At 43.0% G+C, this 25473-nt stretch overlaps 1 protein-coding gene across 3 annotated transcripts in view; it reads left to right on the plus strand.

Annotated features, from left to right (window-relative positions):
• osbpl10b (oxysterol binding protein-like 10b) overlaps positions 1-23424 on the plus strand; it is a 76773-nt gene extending 53349 nt beyond the window's left edge. Inside the window, exons 7-12 of one of the 3 annotated variants that reach the window (XM_079503465.1) lie at positions 7069-7245; positions 10099-10582; positions 14426-14612; positions 14889-15071; positions 19332-19485; positions 19742-23424. In XM_079503465.1, the coding sequence (XP_079359591.1) occupies positions 7069-7245; positions 10099-10582; positions 14426-14612; positions 14889-15071; positions 19332-19485; positions 19742-19786 (1230 nt within the window). In that variant the 3' untranslated portion in view covers positions 19787-23424. The remainder of the gene's footprint in view (positions 1-7068; positions 7246-10098; positions 10583-14425; positions 14613-14888; positions 15072-19331; positions 19486-19741) is intronic. The other 2 variants (XM_079503466.1, XM_079503467.1) reach the window with 2 other exon arrangements.
• The last annotated feature ends 2049 nt before the right edge of the window (positions 23425-25473 follow it).

The following is a 25473-nucleotide window of genomic DNA, read 5'->3' on the forward strand; positions in this document are numbered from 1 at the left end:
GCATACTGAAGATGGGTATGTGCTTCTTTGCACCCACCATCACCCTAAAAAACCCTAGCCTGCTTCCCCTGTGGGTTCTGTCTTGGTTTTGTGTTTCATCTCCCTACTCTTAAAAGACAAGACCCTAGCCTGCTTCCCCTGTGGGTTCTGTCTTGGTTTTGTGATTCATCTCCCTACTCTTAAAAGACAAGACCACCTTTTTTACGTTTAAGTTGTATAGTTACCGGTACCTTGACATGTAACTCCAAAGGTGAAAAAAGAAATTGCTCCATTGATAAGAAATTGATTTTTCAAAATATGCTCCTCATTGACTTACATTGTATGCTGAAACAGCTCTCAAAGTCACTCTTTTAGCACATGAATGAACACAAAGTTGATTCACATAATATAGAGCATCACCAAACCCAGTACTGTTTGTTTTTTGCCCATAACTTTGGACAACATAACTAAATGCTCACCAAGCATGTGCTAATGGTGTATGCCTGGTTAGTTTACATGAAGTGGCTCCAGTCAGAGCCACTGAAAACATGGTGAGTGATTAATCAAAATATAGAGTTACTGTATATGCTTTTAATACGATTTGAACAATAGCCAAGTCGGAGGCAGATCTGCAGATCTCTCTGCAACTCTATACCATCAGTGAGAGGGTGGTCAGGAGATGTCTATGAGCTCTGGACCATGTTCTGGAGAGTGGAAGGCTGAGAGCATGCTCTGATGTAGCTGAGCATATTTATGTGTTAGTTTATGTGCACACAAAGCCTCCAGTCCCTTGAACATATTGTCCGTGTTGGACTTACTATGCAGTATGTATGCTTATGTATATTTTATAGATGATTTCAGCAAAGTAATTGTTTTACAACTTTCAGCCTGTTACTGTTACACTGTTGCGACTGCAACAACCCGCTATGATGCTTATTGCTTACTACTACTAAACTATGTAAATAGAAGATGAGCTTCAAGAGAAATGTGTAAATCTGTGTTTAGATATGTATCATACCTGAAGACACACCGTACGTACTACTCACATGTGCGAGCATGCACCCACGTACGTGCACGCACGCACGCACGCACGCACGCACGCACGCACGCACACACACCTCCTCCTCCTTGGTAGTCCATCGTTGTCGAAGATGACGTAGCTTCCTTGTGCTGTGGGTTTGGCAGTGGTGATCGTTGCTGGCGACGATGCCACTGTAGATGACTATGAAGCCCGATTCTGGCGCCACATACCATGCCACAGTGTGGACATGTGAGGCTTGGATCAGGAGGCTGAGGTGGTACTGGAACAGCACGGAGGTGTCTTTGCTGGGGCTGTGCCATCCTTTGCTGCGTGCGGTTCTCCTCAAGGTGTGTGACCCCTTTATAGCATAAGGTACGCCAGAGTGGGCGATTTGCTGCGGCTGACTCCAGATCATTGGGTTTGACACACACACACACACACACACACACACACACACACACACACACACACACACACACACACACACACACACACACACACACACACACACACACACAGGGAGACTAACTTGAGAGAATAGCAGTCTTAAGTCTGCTATTAAAAGAGGACAGTTGTTGCAGATCTCAGGTCATCAGGCAGTTTGACATTTTATTCTCAGAACTGTTGTGGCGTCCAGCACTTCGTACAAATGATCTTCATTACCTTCACGTTTAATTACTTACAATTATAGTCATCTCTTCAGCCTTGCCATCCTTTCATCATTACTATAATGCTTAATCTGCACCGCATAGTAAGGGAGGAGGCGTGGACTGCCGTGGAGTATGAAATATTCAGCTGTATCAGGCCGTCACATAACTGCAGGGTGGTAGGACCGCACAGCAGAGAGAGCTGGAAACAGATCAGCGAGTACGGGCCACGGCCAGCAAGATGCCCCATTTATCTCAAAGGAACAACAACAGAATGCCTGCGAGGGTGCCTGCTAAAGGTGCCTTGGGCTCAGCAAACTCCTGCAGTTGTTCAAAGATACAAAGATTGCATGAACATTTTCAGGCTGTAAACAGTAACAGCTGCCCTGGACGTTCCGAACACTGTAAGAACGTCCAGTCTGTGCCCAGATCAGTGAAACAGCTGTTAGTTAGCGTGCAAGCTACTATGCAATAAAAGAAGCAATTAAATGTCCATCCAGCTCAGGTTAGCCCCCCCCCCCCCCCCCCCCCCGATTCTGTCTGTCTGTCTCTGTCTCTCCATCTCTCTGTGAGCAGCTCAAATCGGCCTCATGGTGATGCTAACAGGCCACTTCACGTTTTGGCTTATAACTCTTGAACCGTACAATCAAACATTTTCCAATTTGACGGACTGCCATTGTTTGGCGGTCATGGCACTGACCATCAATCAGGGTTTTGATACTCCATACAGTTTGCCTGGAATTGCCTTCACAAATTTGCCGTACAAAAAATGCCATATGTCATGGATGCAGCGTCCAATCATAACCACATTGAGGCCTCTATAGGACAGAGATATCACCAAAGAATAAGGTCAAATAAAACGTGCAGATTCTCTCGTTTTAGCCTTTGAAGTTAACCCATCAAAACCGGGAAAGCATCTGTGTCATCTTAGATTTTTGTGTTGGCTATTCAATAATAGCATGTACTGTACAAGCTCACATCTGCGAGCTTACTATTTTTAAACATTAAAAAAAAAAGAAAAGACTTCAGAATGGGGTCCGCAGCCAAATGCATATCAATTTGAGAACTACAAATTTAGAAGGCATTTGTAGAATCTGCCTCATGTCCTAATGGGTTAAATTAACTATAATAGACATTATAATAGACTCAGGCGCCAGTCGGGAATGATTGTTACGAACTGTTCAAGTCTAGGGGTTTTACTGCCCATAACATGTATGAAAGAACAACACGGCTCATAGAAGAGTATCGGGTTTAATACTCAATGGCAAAATAAGTTACAAAGTGGCTTCAGTACATAACGAATGACACAGCAGGATGGGCTCTAGGCCCAGAATTATGAGGCTCAGGCTCAGACATCTGTCTAACAAAAGAAAAAGGGTGATGCCGGAAAACACCAACCCAACCTAACAGACAGACAAATGTAACTACAACTGCAACTAAAACACACAGAACTAACACTCCTTCCCGAAGGGAGTGAAATAATAGGGCTAAGCAGAACAACACATAAACTAACATAACTAAACAGACATGACGGAAATAACAGAAGTAGTGGCTGGAGGAAAGGCCGACGCTAAGCAGTGTTTCCTCTTCAGAGTCCAGGCAAAGGTCCAGGCAGAGACTGAGCTTCATGGGTCCAGGTAGCCACGCCTCCAAGGTGCCACAGGACTGATTAACCAATAGGATCCAAGCATGGGCCAATCAGGCTTCCTCAAGCTGGCAGCTCATTAGGGACTCATCACTCATCATCTGCAGGGGACAGAAGCAACACACAGTACCAGGCAAAATAATAGGCGTCCCTATAACCCAGTACAACTAAAGCAAGCCCACCAATAAACATATATGGAGATATACTAGCATTAGCTCCACATATGTGTATTCCTACTAATCAACATAATAACAAAAACAGCCAAGGGCTGTTACAATGATCCAAGCCAGAAATAGATACACCCACACGTTTGTGCAAATACTCATTTACCTGATGTAGTCGCTATAGAGGTTGTCTGCAATGTTGAGGTCTCAGTTTTGTGTGTGTGTGTGTGTGTGTGTGTGGGGGGGGGGGGGGGTCAAGAGATCCGGACAGAGAAAACGGGAGAGAGTGAGAGAGATAAAGTGCAAAAGCGAGGGGAAAGAAACATACTAGAGAGAGAGAGAGAGAGAGAGAGCGTGTGTGTGTGTGTGTGTGTGTGTGTGTGTGTGTGAGTGTGAGTGTGAGTGTGAGTGTGAGTGTGAGTGTGGGGGTGGGGGGTGTTATAGAGAGGCGCTTTCTTTTCATTTCACTCGATGCTTTGGGGCCTTGTGCTTCAGAGCTGCTTCCTTACATTATGTATTAGGAACAATAAGTGTATGGCTGTGGCTCCCTTTGGCCTCAGCTACTGCTGAATGGAGGTCCAAACACATTAGCTAACGTTAGCTATAGCTCCAAAGTGCTGCAAGGCTGGATGGAGTGGATGGACAGGTTGAGGCAGTATGATCACGTGTAAGCAAGCAGCCAAGCACACAGGAACACTACACTACAACTAAACTATAGTGCTGTGATGTCTTGTTGTTGGGGCTGTTGAGTGTACGTTTTAAAACAATTATTTGTAATATTTGTAGTGTTTTTATAATATTGTATTCTTTATCTCCATCTCAAAATCACACTTTTCTGGTTTCACATGAATTGTTTGATGACATCGAGTTCATCCGGATATTCTGTTGCAATGATTCCCAACTTGTGTGCAGGGGGCCACTGGTGGGCTGTGAGTATATTGCAAGTCGATCCCCCAAATAATTGGCAAAACACTGCGATATTAATGATAATATAGCATAAAATAAGATTAGGAACTTCCATTGATATAAGACATTACACAATCGATGAATTGATCATGATCATGATCATCAAAATAAACATGCTCTGAAAATGCACAGCTTTCGGCTGCCGTGTTAAGTGGTCAGATGGGTGGGCCGAACAAAGCTTTTGAGATTTTCAAGTGATCCCTGATCCAGAGCAGGTTGGCACACACTGTTGTGTTGTAATGTCACTGAAGATGCCAGGGCAGAGAAGGAGGGGATTCCATTCTGCTCTGTTCCTCCAGTCGGCGAGTTCATTTCACGCTCCAGCTGACTATGCACAGCGCAGTAAATAGGTAAAACAGGAGCCAGAAGAGGGGAAAACCAGGGTATATTTAACTCTGAAAGTGCAAACACTGACCCATTTCAGAGTTAAATGAACACTTGTGTTGAAGCAATCGATGGTAAAGAGAAGGAAAGAGTTATTATATCCCAGACCCCAGGGGGTGATAACAATAGCTGCATACCTCCAGCAGGCAGATAATCAACTATCATGGCAATTTGCAGTTGAAAGTGTACTGTAAGCAGTGGGACAGTGACATAAAACATGTGATCTGGTTTAGAAAAAAAATGGTGGTTCTGAACTTCTGGTGGTTGGTTCCGGTTTTCGTCGCATTGTTTTTGTTCCCCACATAATGCGAATCAATTAGTTTAGTCTCGCTACGAGTTAGACTAGAAAATGGACATACCAAACCATTATTCCAAAAGAAACGATGATTATACCAAACTAAATGAGTTTTAAACTAGGGGAATCATTTTGGAAGTGCACTGAGCCCTTCGTTCCGGTCATTGGTTCCAGCAACCTGATGACATCGTAAAGTTATTTATGCTCTGACCGTTTCAGAAACCTGGAAATTGTATCGTTCCTGGGCTAACGCATGTCAGGATGAGGCCAAAGAACTGACTGCATGGGACCTTTTCACTGTAAAGCCACTGGGCTTGATACTGTATAGTTAACCAGTAAACTGTATAGTTTATTTTGTACAGGTTAATACATGGCAGGCTAGTAAGCAGTGCAGCTGCAATAACATTCATAATGGGTGCGTTAGATTTAGGTGTGCCCAGAGCCACAGGCACGGAGCGGCACCACGCCTGCGTTGGTGTTTGGATCAGCAGAGTCGCACTGCACTTCTTATGTGAATACACAGACAGACAATCACTCCACGAGTTAACACCAGGTGATCTATGCCTGCCTCGGCTGTGCCAACTCATTTTCCTGCGCATCGTGCAGAAAAAAGTTGACCACAATCCAGCTGTTGTCGCAGGCGGGCGCGTGCGTGAAATGAGCTGTTTCACGGGAGTGCGCATGCATGCTTGGTGCCCAGCCTGTCTGTTTGCCCGCGCCTCGCTACATGCCCGCTCGCCTCTCTTTGAAAATGAATTACTATACACGTCAGTCTCTTCTTCGTCTGAAAATCCCAAAATAAATAAATAAAGCTCTGTCCCAATTTCATGCTGCAGAGTGGCAAAGAACAACAACGAGTCAAGTGACCAACTGAAGTGTCCTCATACAGTATGAATAAATGTGAACGCCTCAGTGTGTCTACTTGTTGGTTCTTGTTGCACTCCTAATGTTTACTCACCAGCAGTAGAAAAAGTTTATATCTTTAATCTGCAGTCATGTTCAGTAACTTTATCAACAACAGATCAAACAAGAAAACATGTTTAAACTTTGTTGATAAACACCAAATCCCATCACCAAAAATAGCCGACCTACAATCTCACAACGTGTCGCTAGTGTAGATCAGCTATTTTTGTCCAATGTTTGCCTATTATCGGCGAATGTTCGCCTAGCTGTTACAAGGGTTCATGTGGTTTAAAAAGCGCCTGTTGGGAGGGAATGTTTTTGCTTTCAAAATCTGAATTAATGTAGATGTGGGAACATGCAATATACATCAGTTGTACAGTATCTAACTAAGTGTTTTTCTGTCTAACTCTTTAGGCTACTGTCCAAGAGCTTTGAGTACTCTTTGACCTTCCGCATGACTAGGCCAGTCACAATGAGTAATATAATAATCGCCTGATTATTCTTGTTATTTTGCAGTAATATTTCGGCATTTATTTTCCATGATTTGACAAATATTCATACATTGAACATGTTTAAAAAATAAAGGACATCGCAGATCTACAAGCTCACGGGTCTGGTTCCACAATTTGTTTTAAACATATGTTGAAAAGTATACAATTATTAATCTTTGTATGTTTACATTATCTGCCCTGCTTAATTTGTGTTTACAAAGCCTCAAAGCTACAGAGAAAATGCTTTTTTTATTTGCACATTCCCAATGTTCAATGAACACTATCTGTTACCTTTCAGGATTCAAATCCAGTAGATAGACAGGAAATGGGGGGAGAGAGACAGGGAGTGACACGCAGAAAATGCTGTTGGGATTGGACCTGTGACATGCTGTCAGGCTACAATGTGGTGTGATCAAGTACTGTAGGGCATTAACTCACGAAAAAAACACAGAAAAAGTTAGAATATGGAGATAAGAGGTTTCTTTCTGCCCGACAACGACAAAATCATGATTTGTGTGACAATCAATCGGCAGGCCTTCAAATGACCAATGGTTTCATGTGTTGTGTCCCCAGCAGCAGCAGCAGCAGCAGCAGCAGGGTCAGGTTAGCAGCCCAGAGCTCGTGGATCCCAGTGAGGAGACCACAGACACGGAGGACAATGAGGAGGAAGACCTGGGGGTCCTGGACGACCAGCGGAGCATCATCCTTCACCTGCTGTCACAGCTCAAACTGGGCATGGACCTCACACGGGTAACAGCCATGCTTCTCCACAGCCAACAACCTCAGTGCTGATTTCTACTCCTGAACACTCTATACTACACTATTATCATTGAGGATTCTGCCATTTACCTACAGTATACTGCCCTACAAAGCCAAAGTGCAGCAACTAAGGGGAAGAAATTGGCCGATAATGGGTTTAATAGTGTTTCTACTGGTAAGCCAAATGAGATATTGGCAAAATAAGTGATATTACACTAATTGTAAATATGTTCTTGAGGTAAAGGTTTATCCCCCAAAATCACGAAGGCTAATTTGACCTTTGGCATACACAAATAAGTCGGTGTGTCCAAAAGTCACTGCACTTTGGCGTTGTAGGGCAGTATAGGAGGATATACTAATAGCTTAGCAGAAAGTTTTACCCATACAGTGTGCAAACTGTGCATACCGTGTGATGTTCCTCGCTGTACCCTGTACTCACTGAGCCAGTAGGGGAGGGTCAGCTAATGCTGACTCCAACACACTATCAATCTTTTAACTTAAAAAACTAGACATGACTTATTTAGTGGTCTCCTCTCTGAATGTGCAGCAGCCCAGCTCCACCCAATACTGCCTGCACAATCACTGCACCTGGATCATATGATGCATCAGCAAGACATCATAGAAAATATTTAGATTTGGATATTTTAAAATGTAATTATGTAGAAAAGTTTGGGAAACAGTGATCTAAGACACAGGGAGCAATGCTTTCTTTCTTTTCAAAATCTTTTTATTCAGGTTTTTGTAACAGTAGCCCAGGGGCATGTATTAAACGGACACAAAAATAAAACTCAATCCCCTACCCCACCCTCCCCCCACCCACAATCCCAAGGATAGTCGGAAAAACAGTCTGGAGGAAATAAAATAAATAAATAAATATATCTATATACACATACACAAAAATACATGCATACATAATTACAAAAAATTAAAAAAATAAATTAAAAAGATAATAAAAAGCAGATTTTTCATATCAGAGCAGATTTTGTTTCTGTTGTGGTTTGGTGTTGGCCGAGGCATAGGCACGGCACACTATGTTTGTGTGTTGTGGTAGAATGTCATAAACGGGCCCCAGGTCTTGTAAAACTTTTTCTCAGAGCCGGCAATTGAAAACCTTAACATCTCCAACTCGAGACAGGACATTATATCACGAAGCCACTGACGGAGCACGGGCGGGGTAGCATCCTTCCATTTGAGCAGAATGGCACGCCTAGCGAGCAACAAGGCAAAGTCGACCATACGACACTCTATGCGTGTTAGAGGAAGGTCATCCCTTCCAGCAGTGCCAAGGAGAGCCACTAAGGGATCTGGGTCTAGATTTTGATGAAGAATGTTGGATAGAGTTGGGAGCAATGCTTTTAGAAGGTTTTCATTAATTGGAATGGGAATATTTTTGGTACCCCCCCCAGATTTTACAATTTACAATTTAGGCATTTTGCAGACACTCTTAATCCAGAGCGATTTACAGTAAGCAGGAACAAAAAACATGGTAATACATCAAAACATAAAAATAGTCATCATGAATCCTACGTAAGCTTAAGATCTTATAAAATGCCATAATGTTGGCAACTTTCAAGCTTACTGTACGCACTTACAATTCTCTTTATATCTATGTTTTTTAAGCAATTTCAGAGCATGATTATTTTGATGATCATGATCAATCAATCGATTGCTGTTAAGTAACCTTTTCTAAATTAATTATTTTATGTTATCTTATATCATTACAATCTTAGTGTTTAAGTATTTTTCTCATGTCTCCTTTCACGATCTCTCTCTCTCTCTCTCTCTCTCTCTCTCTCTCTCTCTCTCTCTCTCTCTCTCTCTCTCTCTCTCTCTCTCTCTCTCTCTCTCTCTGTGTGTGTGTCTGGTAAGTGGCTGTAATCAGCAGTCACACAGTGCTCAGGAGACTGCACTGTGTGTGTCTGGTAAATGGCTGTAATCAGCAGTCACACAGTGCTCAGGAGACTCCACTGTGTGTGTCTGGTAAGTGGCTGTAATCAGCAGTCACACAGTGCTCAGGAGACTGCACTGTGTTAGCATCACTGTGCCCTCACACTGTGCTCTCTCTCAGATCACTGAGCCCACAGCTCTCATTAGCATGGGGGAATGTTCTGACCCAATGAGGGCAGCACCTGGCACCCCATGTTCTCTAAAACAGGCTCTCGTGTACACTCTAGGCAGGGAACAACACACATCTCTTCATGGAATGTCAAAAAGAAAATGTGCGTGTCTGACCAATAATTCCACAGTACAGTATGTCCAGATACTCGTACCATTATCTCTCCACATTGATCCATGGCAATGAGATAAATCGATGCAAATCTGACCTTCTGGCGAGGCCTAGATGGACATGTCGGTTTCATAATGGGTTTTTCAGTTTATGTAATCTGACAAGGTTACATAAACAAGTTTGTTTTGTAACTCACTTATTCTAAACTGTGATAGAAATCCTGGCTGATTATTGTACACTCGTTTCGGTGCTATAATATAGCTAATAGCACAGATTTGTTAATTAATTTTTTGTAAAGAATATTTGTTAATGCTCTATCATGCCAAGCAACATGACCATTTGTCATTTTAGAGCAGTCAGTCCTGTTCTATTCTACATAATAAAAGACAATAGTCTTGCTTGATAAATATTCTTTCAGTGCATTCACTTATAACTCACAGTTGCAGATCTCTGATTGAAATTATTATTCTCCTGATATACTAGCGAAGGGGAGGGACGCTTTTGTTTATTCCCCCCCCTCTCTCTCTCTCTCTCTCTCTCTATCTCTCTCTCTCTCTCTCTCTCCCCCTCTCCCCTCCTCCTCCTCACTTTCTACCTCTCTCGTCCCCAACTCTCAGGTGGTGCTCCCCACCTTCATCCTCGAGAAGCGCTCCCTGTTGGAGATGTATGCTAACTTCATGGCCCACCCGGACATGTTCCTGTCCATCACCTCCGGCTCCACGCCGGAGGAGCGCATTGTGCGCTTCGTGGAGTACTACCTGACGGCGTTCCACGAGGGACGCAAGGGCGCCGTGGCCAAGAAGCCCTACAACCCCATCCTGGGGGAGAACTTCCGGTGCTCCTGGCAGGTGCCCCGTGACCGCGTGCGGCCTCTCAGGAACAACAGCTCGACCGGTCCCAATGCTGTCCCCGCCGCCGCGTCCGAGTGTGGCGACACGGACTGCTACCGCGTTCGCTTCGTGGCCGAGCAGGTGTCCCACCACCCGCCCGTGTCCGGGTTCTACTACGAATGCAAAGAGAGGCGGACGTGTGTCAACACTCACGTGTGGACCAAGAGCAAGTTCATGGGCATGTCTGTAGGAGTCTCCATGGTCGGGGAAGGTAAGCATTCAAAGAAAAAAGAAAAAACGCACAACCTCCGTTTTTTGGGTGCTAAGCCAAACTGCAAAAAAATAGAATGATGAAAACAGGAGTGGGGGGCTCGCAACTCGCTTTTCAATGTTCCGATTCTTATTCACAGCAGCACGTTATACAACATTTCGACACTTAAAAAATCTAACGCGCTGCTGTGAATAAAACATGCACATGCAGATTGGAGGACATAAGCGTGTATTTTACCTACAGTTGTAGTCTAACAAAAGTGTGTCCATTACTTAGTAGTTTGGAGGAATGATGATTGGTTTTATTTTAGTATCATGTATCAAGGGTGCCTATCCCTAATGGACTGACAGGACATCATTTTAATTTTAAGTGTATCATTTTACTGTGATAAACACAAAAATCTACTCTGTTTTACAAACTCCATTTCACACAAACAGAACATCCTGTCTTTTCCCCATGCCTTACAGTACATGCAAAATATATGTATGGTACTTTACCTATAGCCTGGGTTCCAGCCTGGGTTCCAGCCTGGGTTCCAGCCTGGGTTCCAGCCTGGGTTCCAGCCTGGGTTCCAGCCTGGGTTCCAGCCTGGGTTCCAGCCTGATTTGCTACGTTCCACGGGTCTGAAATGACTTGCGAAGTGACATTTCAGACCCGCGGAACGCAGCAAATCAGGCTGGAACCCAGGCTACATTACCTAAGCATTGATATGAAAGTACTAGAATGTATTTCTAGAAGTCTGATGTACCCCACCCCCCACACAACACAACATATTTTCTTATACAACACGAAATAACACGAAAGCACGCAAAAAATATGTGGAACTGAACCACACTCACTCAGGCTTTGTCACTGATCCCAGCCAAGCTGAAGCGGGGACTAAACAGCGCATATTTTCCGGGACTTATCAGACCCGAACATGCACTCTGTGACGCACGCTCATGCTTCCGCGGTGCTTCGCAAGGAATCTCGGGAAAATGTTCCCATGAGCACATACCGTACGCTCCAGAGCCGGGAGGGCTACCTTTATATGTCTATGCCAGCTAGAGTGCCCTGGCATGTGAAAGAAAACGCCCAGCAGCACAAACTCGAAATCTGATTGGCTAAAGAACCTGTCAATATCGCTCCCATTCAATTCAACAGCAGGGGGATTCTATGGAGATTCTGAGTGGCCCCGACGGCCCACCACTGCCTAGTAGTCTACAGGAGTTGAGCATGTATATTACCTATTGGTATAGTATGAAGGACGTACAGTATGCATGCATGTACTGTATTACTACAGTAGTATTCTGCAAATATACATACAGTGTATTCCTAGCTAGTCTAGAGGAATTAAGTGTATGGTTGGTATCCCTAGCACACACAGTACATGAGAATATACAAAACATTAAACATTTTTGTGTATTTTAATGCAATTTATCTTACAAAAGGAAGGTCAACCTGAGACCAGTTATGTGTAAATTGTATTGCTGTATGAACCTGTATCTCCCGTCCGTCCGTCCGTCCTTTAGTTAGTCACTTACGCCTCCATATATGGTCACGCCTCGTGACATCACGTCTCCATATATGGTCACGCCTCCATATATGGTCATGCTTCGTGACATCACGTGACATCATGGAGACCCTTAGATCTCCATATCTGCATATATGGAGCCGGCCAGCAACTCTACATCTGCAAAATGACACATTGTCTCAGACTGGTGCGGTCTGTGAGGTCCATCATTCATAATTGAGAAGTTACGGAATAAATCTGCCATGTTACAACGGCGTAATTAGGAGGTTTTTAATTGTATTTAGTGTTTTAATGCTATGTCTTAATCCAAAGTAATCACATCAAAGTCGAATGTAGCATTTAATTGCCTGGCAGGCATTCAGGAATGGGCTTACAGCTCCGTGTGATTAATAGATTCTATTTGAAGACAGTGTTCGCTGAAACAAGACTGGTTTCAGTGAATAATCGATGAGTATCCCACTGGATTCAGTGTGCGATACTGCAATTAACAATGCCAATCATTGCTTGTTTTAGTTATTTTTTTCCTATGCCATGCACATTACAATGGCAACAAAAAGTTTACACCTCGTATTTATCTGTACTGAATTTTATTATAAGTTAAGTGTAAAATGTGTGTTCATGAGAATGTCAGTTTGTGCACCTACGTATATATTCCAGTTGTCATGCTACTAAATTAAGTAAGTCCACCTCAGGCTTACAATGCTAACTGGTGCAAGTATCACCGCCAAACAGTCACCAGCTGTTCACAGCTTTGAGTGTGTGTGTGTGTGTGTGTGTGTGTGTGTGTGTGTGTGTGTGTGTGTGTGTGTGTGTGTGTGTGCGTGTGCGTGTGCGTGTGCGCGTGCGTGTGCGCGTGTGCGCGCGTCCATGCGTGCGTGCCTGCCTGTTTGTTTGAGTTGAAGTCAGATTGAGCGAGAAGGAAGGAGAATTAGGAGAGAGAGAATGAATAATAATGTACAACAGAGTGAATGTATTTGCATGTCTTGTGTGTTTATCTATGCAAAAGCATACACAAGTAAGTGTGTGAGTGTGTGCTAAGAAGGAGAGCAGATAGAAAACACTCTAGTGTAGTAGCCTGAGCCATTAGCCAATTAAGCCTAGCTGTAATTAGGGCAGCATTAAGCATTAATTAGTAGTGAGCATCCATGCTCCTCACCCCTTGAGTGATGATGTACAATATGTTAATTCATGTTCACTGTCATATGGACTGTGTGTGTGTGTGTGTGTGTGTGTGTGTGTGTGTGTGTGTGTGTGTGTGTGTGTGTGTGTGTGTGTGTGTGTGTGTGTGTGTGTGTGTGTGTGTGTGTGTGTGTGTGTGTGTGTGTGTGTGTGTGTGTGTGTGTGTGTGTGTCCAATTTCCACCTTTCCCTGAACAATGAGTCACAGCTGCAGTAAACAGAATTAATCTGTTAATGTGACAGTAATTCATAATTTGTCTAATTTGTGAAATGCAGTACATTAAATTGATTGTGTAGCCATAACTATGTTATTGTCAGAGTCCTATATATTTGTAATTAGTTAATTGATGAAGTACAATCAGTACTCATTGCTATAGAGTGTTTGCTCTGTGGAACAGGGGTCTCCCCGTCGCTCCAGCTCTAACACAACATATATTTTGTTGCTCTCGGGTGGAAACCTATTTTCTTTTGCTACAAGCTTCTACCTGTTATGAGCTTGTAGATCTGCTATTTCCACTACAAGCTACAAGCTTCTACCTGTTATGAGCTTGTAGATCTGCTTTCGTGCGACACTCTTGTATGATGAAGAAGGGCATTCACCATTCACACAAAAAACAAAACATTAAAAGTTGGAATATGGAGATACAACGTATCTGCCCGACAGCAACCATATATTACTTTCAGGTCCTGATACCACTTTTAGCCAATCAGGAGAGAGAACTCATATACAGGATAAATTAATGGAAGAGATTAAACACTGGAACACCATAGACTAGAGTGTTGCAGTCCCGCCCCCTTTCAGAACAACGAGCAGCCCGAAAGAAAATTCCCCATTTATTCAAAAAGTACTTATTTAAACACCTTTAAGCCTCAGATAAAGCCAACAAATCCGATCACTCAATCAAACTTAAAATGACTTTTCTTAGTTCTACTGAATCTCTTCTCCACTAGTCCTTCCCTAACATTTTAATCTAGTTTTTATTTGTTGAAGAAATTGACAAATGATTTAGTCATTGTGTGTGTGTGTGTGTGTGTGTGTGTGTGTGTGTGTGTGTGTGTGTGTGTGTGTGTGTGTGTGTGTGTGTGTGTGTGTGTGTGTGTGTGTGTGTGTGTGTGTGTGTGTGTGTGTGTGTGTGTGTGTCTCTCTCTCAGGTGTGCTTTATCTGTTAGAACATGACGAGGAGTACGTGTTCACGTTGCCCTGTGCCTATGCTCGCTCCATCCTGACGGTGCCCTGGGTGGAGCTGGGAGGCAAGGTCACCATCAGCTGTGCCAAGAGCGGCTACGCTGCCACCGTCACCTTCCACACCAAGCCCTTCTACGGAGGGAAAGTCCACAGGTACAGCAGTCAGCAGGTGTTGTGGGTTAACCCATTTAGACCTGAGGACGCATCTTCTGTGTCACCTTATGTCTTTTAACCACTTTAACCAGTATTTTAAACGTTTGTTGTTGAATAATAGCAGATCTACATATTTTGAAAAATGTAAAAAAAAAAATGAAAAAACAACATGTGGCGCAAATCTTTGAATATATATTCTTCCACAGCAAACGTTTTTAACTCATATCTTTGCTTCTGGGGGGATTCCCTGGACCTGTTTGGTCATATTCCTCACAGAGTGACGGCAGAGGTGAAGCACAACCAAACAGGCGCCATTGTGTGCAAAGCTCAGGGCGAGTGGAACGGTACCCTGGAGTTCACCTACAGCAGTGGAGAGACTAAGGTGATTGACACCTCCAAACTGCCGATCATCAAGAAGAGACTTCGGCCCATGGAAAAGCAGAGTCAATGCGAGTCACGGTAAGTGGATTAAAGGACTGGTGTAAGTGAAACACGTTGCTTGACACTGAGACAAGTTTCTTATCCAGTAGCAACAGCAACTCAACACTAGCTGACAGCCAGTGGAGTGGTGGAAAGTAACTAAGTACATTTACTTAAGTACTGTACTGAAGTACAATTTCGAGTTATTTGTACTTTACTTGAGTCATTCCAATGTCCAATACGCGTCCAATACTTTTACTTCTACTCCACTACATCTCGGATCCAAATATTGTACTTTTACTCACATTTGACTTGTAACAGACTATTTCTACATTGCACTATTGATTAAATGGGTATGTGGGTACTTTTCCCACCACTGCTGGCAGCAAATATCACGGACTCTCTTCAGACTTCACAAGGATCTGTGTTGATGTTGACGTGTGTCTTTGTGTGGTGGTTGTTCTATTACCACTTACAGCGTGTAAAAGCTAGAGTAATCAGCAGCTCTTTTAGCGGTTTATGACCACCACCAGAACGACTGCCAGGCGGCCAATTAGATATAATTTGTAGCACGATTGTGAATGTGTCGCGTTGGCTTCCGATGCATACACAGGATGTTGGCATTTTAAGTAGGCTTACAGTATAAGAACATGTAGAATATAGAAAAGAATATGTAAATATATGACCTGTAGGGCAGTTGTTCTCAAATAGTTTTTGCTCAGGGGACCCCAGCCTGTAAATGATGTTTTCATCCATGGCACCCCTGAATGACATTGTTACTTTACAGCACCTTACAATTCATTATTGTATTTGTCATATTGTGGTACTAATTGTGTAAATATACAAATAAATGTAAATATTTCCCCTTAAAATATAGCATGTCATGAGGAGGAATATCTGGGAGAATATCTGTTCCCATTATTATTACAGATTGAAATGAACTCCCATTATTGCAACACGCTGTGAGCTTGTAGATCGGCAGTTTTTGGCTAAGAGATAGGTGTAGATTGAAAAAGAACACACCAAGTACAGTGCAAGTCATTATTCTAGAGCTACTAAGTGATGAAACTGAAGTGATATTGATGAATTCCAAATATTATTAAAGTATTCTGAGGCAACCATGCATGGCCTTGCATCACGACACCAGCTTTGAGGATCCCTGACCTAGTGGTGTCCTTTGGGTGTGTCTCAGACAACCTTCACTTCATGCACCCTCCTGGCCTCAGTCCTTCTGTTTCATAGTGTGCTCAGTGGTTCTCAAACCTTTTCATTTCAACGAACCCCATAATAACTCTGAGAGTGTGGGAATGGAACCCAATGGACCCTTAAGGGTCTAAAAGTGTGAAAAACATATTTTTCATTTCACCATTATTTTGTTATTTCCCCCTACCATAGACAGGGGGTCGTAGCATCAGGGAACTCCATATACTGTATGAGTATACAAGGGACCCAGGTAGATAGAGACACCTGCATATCTTCCATATATGGGCATAAATGGGACACAGACAGACAGACAGAGAGAGAGACAAACGGACCAAAACATATTGATAAAACCGTGGATCCCCATGGAACTCCATGTCAATTCTACACTCTGCGTCGGCCGGTGCCCACCGGTCTAGCAAGCTTTACAGTTTTTCACAATTGTTAGCAAAATTGAAAACACAATCATAGAAATGGAACACACTGACAATGACTATGGAGAATGAGCCATTTCTCCTTTTGTAAAATGACTCAGTGTAGGCTTACTTTTTCATAGTCAAACATAAAACAGCACACAATACAGCCTAAAAAACCTGCTCAAACTGCTCAAAAGGGCCCCCTCCCCACCTTCCCAAACAATACTGTAATTTACAGTATAGGCATCACGCGCCTGGTTCCTGTCTGACCAGAGGGCCTCATCCGCATCACAGGCAATGTTCTCCCTGTCCAAGCAGCACTGGAAGAAACGCCTTGAGTTGTGCATACTGTAAAGCCCTGACACAAGCCTCCTCCATGGCCTGGAGCAGTGTGACCCGGCTCTGTGGGTTCCGTTCATATACCTTCAACCTCCAAGCTGAACTCCTCAATAGGATTCAGGAAAGGAGAATAAGAACGTAAAAATGTGGGTGGTGCTGGAACCACTCACGCACTTGAGCAGCCCGGTGGAAGCTCATTTGTCTCAGATGACAATGTAGTGGATTCACTGTGGGTCATCTATGTGGTCAGGTGTTGATTCACTGTGGGTCATCTATGTGGTCAGGTGTTGATTCACTGTGGGTCATCTATGTGGTCAGGTGTTGATTCAATGTGGGTCATCTATATGTGGTCAGGTGTTACCAACACTTTGCTCACCAGACCTGAATAGAGATTTGAATAGTTGTGTGTTGTAGGTTGATACTTTGAGATTGTATGTGATAAGTGTGTGCAACAACCGAACATTGTGTGTAGTGTTTTGACAACAAGGTGATGTGTAATTGACATCAGAGTGTAAAGAAGGAAAGTCAGAGTCTAATGCAGATAAGGGAGTGTGATGTAGTGCAAATTGTGTCGAGCGATTAGGTACATGAAGTGAAGGTTGTGCAAATTGTGTCGAGCGATTAGGTACATGAAGTGAAGGTTGTGCAAATTGTGTCGAGCGATTAGGTACATGAAGTGAAGGTTGTGCAAATTGTGTCGAGCGATTAGGTACATGAAGTGAAGGTTGTGCAAATTGTGTCGAGCGATTAGGTACATGAAGTGAAGGTTGTGCGGTTTTTGTGAAAAACTCTAAGTGAAAGCAGTAATAACTCCTCCTAGCTCTCACATCCTCTTCCTTCTTCTTCACATGTGCTGGCTGGTAATTAGGTGTTGAGAGGCTCCATATGTCAGTCAATATGTATGTACCGTAATGAGGGGGAGAACACGTGTGAGATGTAGAGAGCGAGGTGCTTAGGGGGACTCACGTACACGTGATAATAACCAGTGTGAAGTATCACACTGGTTATTACACAACAAAAAGAGAAAGACAACAACAACAACCATCTTAATGAAATGCAGTACAATGTGGTTTGGTCGTGACATGGTCGGGCCTCCGAGAGATTGAACAGGCAAAAGGACAGGCGATTTTACATGCACTGTGCATACATATACATATTGTTTTGTTTTTGTTTTTGTTACGTATCTTATAAAGGGGGACCAGGTTGTGTCGAATTTCTCCCAGGCTCCGGTAACAGAGTATCTGATCTTTTCTAACTTCAATGAAAACATCACTTCCTTGATCCATTGTTTAAAGGAGGGGGGTTTATTCGATTTCCAGTTTAACAGGTTTAGACGACGAGCTAAAAGTGAGGCAAAGGCCAACGCTTTCTTGTGATGTACAGACAATCCTTCCTCTGTCTTTACCACTCCAAATATGGCCGTAATAGGGTTTGGTTCAAATTGTTTCCCACAAATGGTTGAAAATGCGGAGAAGATCTGATTCCAGAAAGGATGTAAGTTGCGGCAGCTCCAAAACATGTGACCTAATGTAGCTGGACTTTGAGAGCACCTGGGACAGTTGAGATTAGTCGATGGATAGATTCTGGCTAATCTAGCATTGGAGAAGTGAAGACGATGAAACAATTTGAACTGTATTAAACTGTGTCTTATACAGAATGATGAATTGTGGATATGTGCTATACTGTCTGTCCATATCCTCCTATTCTATTGAAGGCAACACCATCATCTTGTGAAAGCTGTGACTTAAAGACACTGGAGCAGGGAGAACATCTATCTAGGCAGTCTTTTATTCATTTCTAGTAATCTTTGGGGCTTTTTGAGCCTTTCATACACTGGAGGTACAGTACAGTACAGTGGAGACTGGAGAGAGAAAGTGGGGGAGTGGCAGTAAACGGTCTGGCCGGCCAGGAATCGAACCAGGCGAGTGGCACGCACCCTTACCTAGTGTTGTAGTCGAGTCCACCTAAAGCAAGTCCAAGTCAAGACCAAGTCAGAGTCAAGACCCAGTGTGGGAAGGGGTCGAGAGTCGAGACCGAGACCAGAGCAAGTACAGAAAACATGCGAGAGCAGGCGCATCAGCTCCGTTACTTAACAAGTAACAAGTATCTTTAAGCGCCAGACAGATCTCTTATAATGTTAATGTGAATGCGCTCCTCATAATATGGATAATGAAATTATTTCATTGCATTCTCCATGCTTGTCGCTCCACCACATGTATTGTGCAAAACACATTTCGACCACAAATTTGGTCTTTGTCTGCTGTTGTGCAGTTCTTTTTGATAATGTTGTCCCTGCTTCCCAGTCGTAACTAATGGGCTTGTTCTGCCTCGGTTGAGTCTATAGGCGTCTTTGGCAACACGTGACGTCGTCACTGAAGGCAGGAGACATGGACCAGGCCACGGAACACAAACACCGTCTGGAGGAGAAACAACGCAGTGAGGGCAAAGAGAGGGCAGCCACCAAAACACCATGGAAACCCAAATACTTTGTCAAGGAGGTAAGGACACGCACGCACGCACGCACGCACGCACGCACGCACGCACGCACGCACGCACGCACGCACGCACGCACGCACGCACGCACACACACACACACACACACACACACACACACACACACACACACACTTGAAAAAATAAAAAATATATATACCTGTATACAAACCCACACGCACTCTTGCACACAAATATATATATATACAAACCTGTGTGTGTGTGTGTGTGTGTGTGTGTGTGTGTGTGTGTGTCACACAGGGTGAGGGCTGGGTGTACCACAACCCCCTATGGAAAACCCACTGACCAGCAGACTGGTGGTGGGCGGGAACAGGTGCTAGCCATGGCGACCAGAGCGGAAGGCAAGCCAGCCACTGAATGAAGAGGAAGCAAGGAAGAAGATGGAAAAAGTGGGAGTATGAAGAGAAAACAGAGATCAGCCTTTCTGTGGGTCATTCAGACACATGCGGTACAAGACAGAATGAGAGGTGCCAAAGATTTTAAGATTAAAACGGACAAATGGGCGATGGAATTATTAGGTGCTGTACAAGAAATAATGTGAATGGACACAAGATAGTATAAGGCTGAGTATAACAGGACAGCAATTTTATTATTTTCTATATAGTAGATACAAATACTCGTACAACTATTATAAACATGCTACTGCCCCTTTCACTTTTTAGTTCTTTGCACAATGCACTGAACAATGGTGTTGGTCACAGGAGGTTTTGCACAATTCATTGTATAATGTAGTGTTGAAAATAATGATGTATGAACCGTGGGTATTGTATGTTAGCTGCTGTACCCCTGTGCTGGATGTGTCTTTACATCCATGTATATAAATATATATATATTTACTATATCTGACTGTGAGTGAATCAAGGAAAGAATGGTGTGAAAAACCCAACCCCACGGTAGAGAGCAATGTTAAATGTCAAAGTGACTTCATTTTGGTTATAGTGATTTCCTCTAATTCCCACAACACAGTCTTCCTTAAAAATGTAGTTCACTCGTCATATGAATAATTCAAGAGATAAAGCCCACCAACTTCAACCACCCAAACATTAGACAATTTTTATCCCGACGGCATTTTTATTTTATTTTTAGTTCTTCCTCTTTTTATGATCGTGTTACTCTTAAGATTACGGTAAGCTTATATTTGTAAAAAACAAAAAAGCCCATTTTGTAGTCTACAAGAGCACACCTTGGACAAGGTCAGACTACTGAGCAGAATATCAAAGGTGTGTTTTATTCCACTGCAGTTGGAAGATAGTAGCCCAGATGGTGGCCATTTTGCTCTTACATCACACTCATGGGCCTGTTGGGGCTATAGAGTAGTGGTTCCCAACCTTTTCTGGATCAGGGCCCACTTGGAATTCTCAAACGTGGTCAGATGGTTGGCCGCGTGCATTTTCAGAGCATGTTCATTTTAATAATCAATCGATTCCCGATTCCCGCTGTTCCTGTTCCGGCTTGGATCAATATACTTTAAGATCCTACAGTATTACTCACATTTTCAAGCTTTTAAAGAAAACATACAGCACTTATTTAATTATTTATTTACATTAATGTTCTGATGTTAATATTATATTATCAGTAAAATCTTAGTGTTTGCCAATTATTTGGGGGCACAAGTAAAACCCTCATGGCCCATTAGGTTGATAGTCGCTGTATTAGAACAAAATGGCCACAGTGTGAATGTGATCAAAGTGGCTTTGTGTTTCTTGCGTACATCATTTGGTCATCCATTCCAAACATGGTGTTCATTAGAGCACTGGTTCTCACAGTGGGGTCTGGGGACCCTCCAGGAGTCCTTGAGGGGATTCCACAGGGCCTAAGCAAACATGAGTTAATATAGCATTAAAATCTCCACTTTTTTAACCCTGTATATATTATATATCTATTTGAAAATAGACGACCTACAGGCGTTGTGAGCTTTTAAGTCAGCTAGTTTTCATAAAATCTTGAGATTTAATAACACAAATATTGTATGGGGGTCCCTGACACAAAGCATTTTCTAATGGGGGTCCATGGCCAGATTTTTACACAGTACAAGTTGTTCTCCATAAGAACAAATATTTCTAATCCCACTCTGGCTCTAGTGTAATTGACATTATGCAAAGAAATGTACAGTACAAACATTTGATCTGATTTAACTTGCTGAATTTATAGCTGAGATATACTGATGTTTTGGAACTCTATGACACCATGCTCTGAGCTACAGGATCTGTTGATCTAATCTAAATAGGCATACGTATGCTCAACACCTTCTTAGTCCCTGTGTGGCTGCTAGCCCCCAAAGATGTGAAACCACTTGTTTTCCAACACTTAAAAGCTCATGAAACGGGGTCTTTAAATATAGTTGGTCCGTTGAACTGGTATCAGAGTTATGTCGTTTTTCATTTTAACAAAATGTCATACAATGTAAGATCCAAAGGGTATAACATTATAACTTAACACATTATAGAATATCAAAGTCAAATTCCTTGCTGCCTGCCCTAAATTGTGGTTGTGTGTGTGTGTGTGTGTGTGTGTGTGCGACTGTACTGTACTGTGCGTGTGCGTGTGCGTGTGCGTGCGTGCGTGCGAACAAGAGGTCTGTTTTTGCCTTATATAAAACTCATAAGCACTGTAGAACACTTTGTAGACAGGATAGTGGTGACGTGATCATGGTCAACATAGTGAGGAGTGATTCAGACCTGTACATCTCTTATAATATAAGATCTTCTTTGTCCATCTGGGTATAAGGTGCATTTTGGAAACTCAAACCTGATTTAAGAATACAGTTTGATTACATGATGTAGCCTATCCGAGGTAGCTACAGTAAACTTTGAAGAAGAAAGAAAAACGTGTCTTTTTGCTGAGTCAGGTACCCCTCGAGTATACAGCAATTTCTGGTATTTTAACTATATACTGTAGATGCGATTTTACAGATTTTGATCTGTCAAAAATATCTCTGCACTAACTAAGGGACTCTTTGTTCCATTTTTACAACAATGGTACAGTGTTAGTGCTCAGATGTTTAAAAAAATAAAATAAAAAAGCATCAGACCAGGTCCTATTGGCCATATCGGTGTCCCACCCCAGCCAGTATGATGTAAGATGGCTGCCATATGGATATCGCTGTTGTCGGGCAGAAACCATCTCCATAATTCTAACTTTATTGTGTTTTTTTCGTAAATGAATGCCCTTCTTGATCATACAGTGTCACACAAAAGCATCAAAAGTAGCAGATCTCCAAGCTCTACGGTAGATGGGACAGATGATCTGCTGTTTTGGACATGTGAGGTTTCCACCCAACAGAGACGATATGGTCAATTGAGGCAGAATTGCTTTACCCTAAGTCAGTGGTTCCCAAAGTGGGGTCCTTGAGAGAGTTTCAGGGGGTCCCTAGCTAAATGATAGATAGGAACCAAATGGGTCTGTAACTCAGAGAGTTTACAAATTTGTACACTCTGAGTTAAATCAATATTGATTTTACAATATAAATTGGGGCCCCAGAGATAGAAATGCCATTCAATGGGAACCTAATGCATGTAAAACTGGGGGTCCTTGAAATTAAAATGGTTGAGAATCACTGCTAGAGCCATATAATTCTTATCTTATGGGGGTCCCTGTCATATCTTTTTCAAATGGGGGTCCGCAGGCTAATAAATGTCAATTTGGGGGTCCTTGACATGAAAAAGTTTGGGAACCACTGCCCTAAGTATGTCTTGTTAGTATTTCCGTTCTGAATGATTGTGAATGTTTCTAGTGTGAAGTGCAGCACTGCAGTGTCACCGTAGAGCTTTGACCAATCAAACACCTGACCTGACTGTATAGTTAACAAACCTATGCAACACATGACTGTAGATGGTAGTCTCAACATATTGGGGCATGGGTATAAGGGTGAGGGGATTTTAAAGGTTCTGTTATTTGTTTAAAATAAAGATCTATTATGAAGATCTCTCTGTGGCCTCAATTTCTTGGTTGCTTGTTGGCAGAGATGGGCAGTAGTTTAAATACTATACTACTATACTATACTTGAAATACTTTCACGTGTTTTTTTTAATATAGGGCCTTGGCTATATATATTTTTGGGGCTTTTTGCCTTTTTTGATAGATTACAGTAGTTTTAGATGACATACTATAGTATGTTGTTTTTCGACATACGTCAGACATATGTCGTTTTTCATGAGCCTCCTTCGGCTCTGGTGCCAGTGGTGTGTCTGTCAGTAGCTGTTTCCAGACCTGAGAAGACAGGCACGGCCGTTTTCCGCTGTCTGCCGGCGTCTTTTCCGGGTTTTTAGACAGCTGGTGGATGGAAAAGAAGCTCCACCCACGCGGCAGAATGCCGCTGGGGCAAGCGTTTCCGGGAATCTGGCCGTTGCGGCATTCAACCGCATGGGTGGAGCTTCTTTTCCATCCACCAGCTGTCTAAAAACCCGGAAAAGACGCCGGCAGACCTCTACATCTGACCTCACAGACACCAGCAGATTAATAGTTTAACTCCTGCTTCTTAACTGTGCCATATTAAGACGCTTTGTTCTTTCAGCGCCCTCAGGGCGTCTTACTGGTAATAGTGTTTTGAAAGGATTATAGTATAACGTTGAGGCACAGGTGATCGTGATGCAACAGCTGTCATGAGTGTGTGTGTGTGGTAAATGGTACAAATGGTGCATTTATATAGCGCCTTTATCCAAGGCGCTTTACAGAGATTGTGCATTACATTCACCCATTCACACACACATTCACACACCGATGGCAGCGGAAACCATGCAAGGCACCAACTAGCACATCGGGAGCAATTAGGGGTTCAGTGTCTTGCTCAAGGACACTTCGACAGTAACTCTGGGGAAGCCCGGGTTCGAACTGGCAACCTTTCGGTTACCATCCAGGCACTCTACCCCTGAGCCACCGCGCGCGCGCGCGCGCGCGTGCGTGTGTGTGTGTGTGTGTGTATATATATATAATGTACTGTATATATATATATATATATATATGAGCGTGTCTTGAGTGTACAGGGTTTGATGAGGGCCTTAACTTTCGGGCCTGTTGAGAACCCTAGTTTTCGCCGTCTGCACTAATAACTTTGTGGCAGGCCCGTCTAGAGTTTAAACTAATAACTTTGTGGCAGGCCCGTCTAGAGTTTAAACTAATAACTTTGTGGCAGGCCCGTCTAGAGTTTAAACTAATAACTTTGTGGCAGGCCCGTCTAGAGTTTAAACTAATAACTTTGTGGCAGGCCCATCTAGAGTTTAAATGGACAGTTATCAGTCAAAAGAGAGACATCGAAGAGGAAGGATGGATGGGGAAGGATCAACATATGGAATGTCAGAACAGGTCAGCGTAAGCTCCATATGGAGATCTAAGGGTTTGAGGTCAGATGCAGAGTTGCTGGCCAATATTGATGACATCAGGAATCTATATGGGCATTCTGGGCTTAATATTTGTATTATATATGTCATGCCTGGGGTGAATTGTCCCAGTTGGTTGTCCCAATGTCCCCATGCTCAATAGAAGTAGGCTAAACACATTTTGCAGGGACTCCCCTGAACCCCCCTCAGGTATATGGTCAAGTTCAAGACAGAAGGCCTTGAACTTTAGTCTTCAAAAGTCGAAAGGTCTCTATTCAATCTATTCAATACACATTACACAACAACAGGGGGTGTTACTGTGTATTGAACAGATGAGTTTACTATCAATATAGTGCTGTCATGTGGGCCACATTTACATAACTAATGGGGTATTCGGTTCATTATGTAAATCAGTAACAGTGGCCGACATGACAGTAGCTACAGAAGTTACAGAACGGTTGCTAAATGTCTTGAACGTGATCTGACACCGTGATGTCATGTAAACGCTGAATTACAATACCCAAAATCTCGGCCGAGTCTCGGTCACTCCAGCATGGCGATGTTACCGTGAAATTGGTGACCTGCTGAAATAGGTCATATAACACATCATATAACTATTAACTAAACGTCAGTGTCCATTCCATACGTAAATCATTG

Source organism: Electrona antarctica, assembly GCF_951216825.1.
Source record: "Electrona antarctica genome assembly, chromosome: 6".
Lineage (NCBI taxonomy): Eukaryota > Metazoa > Chordata > Actinopteri > Myctophiformes > Myctophidae > Electrona > Electrona antarctica.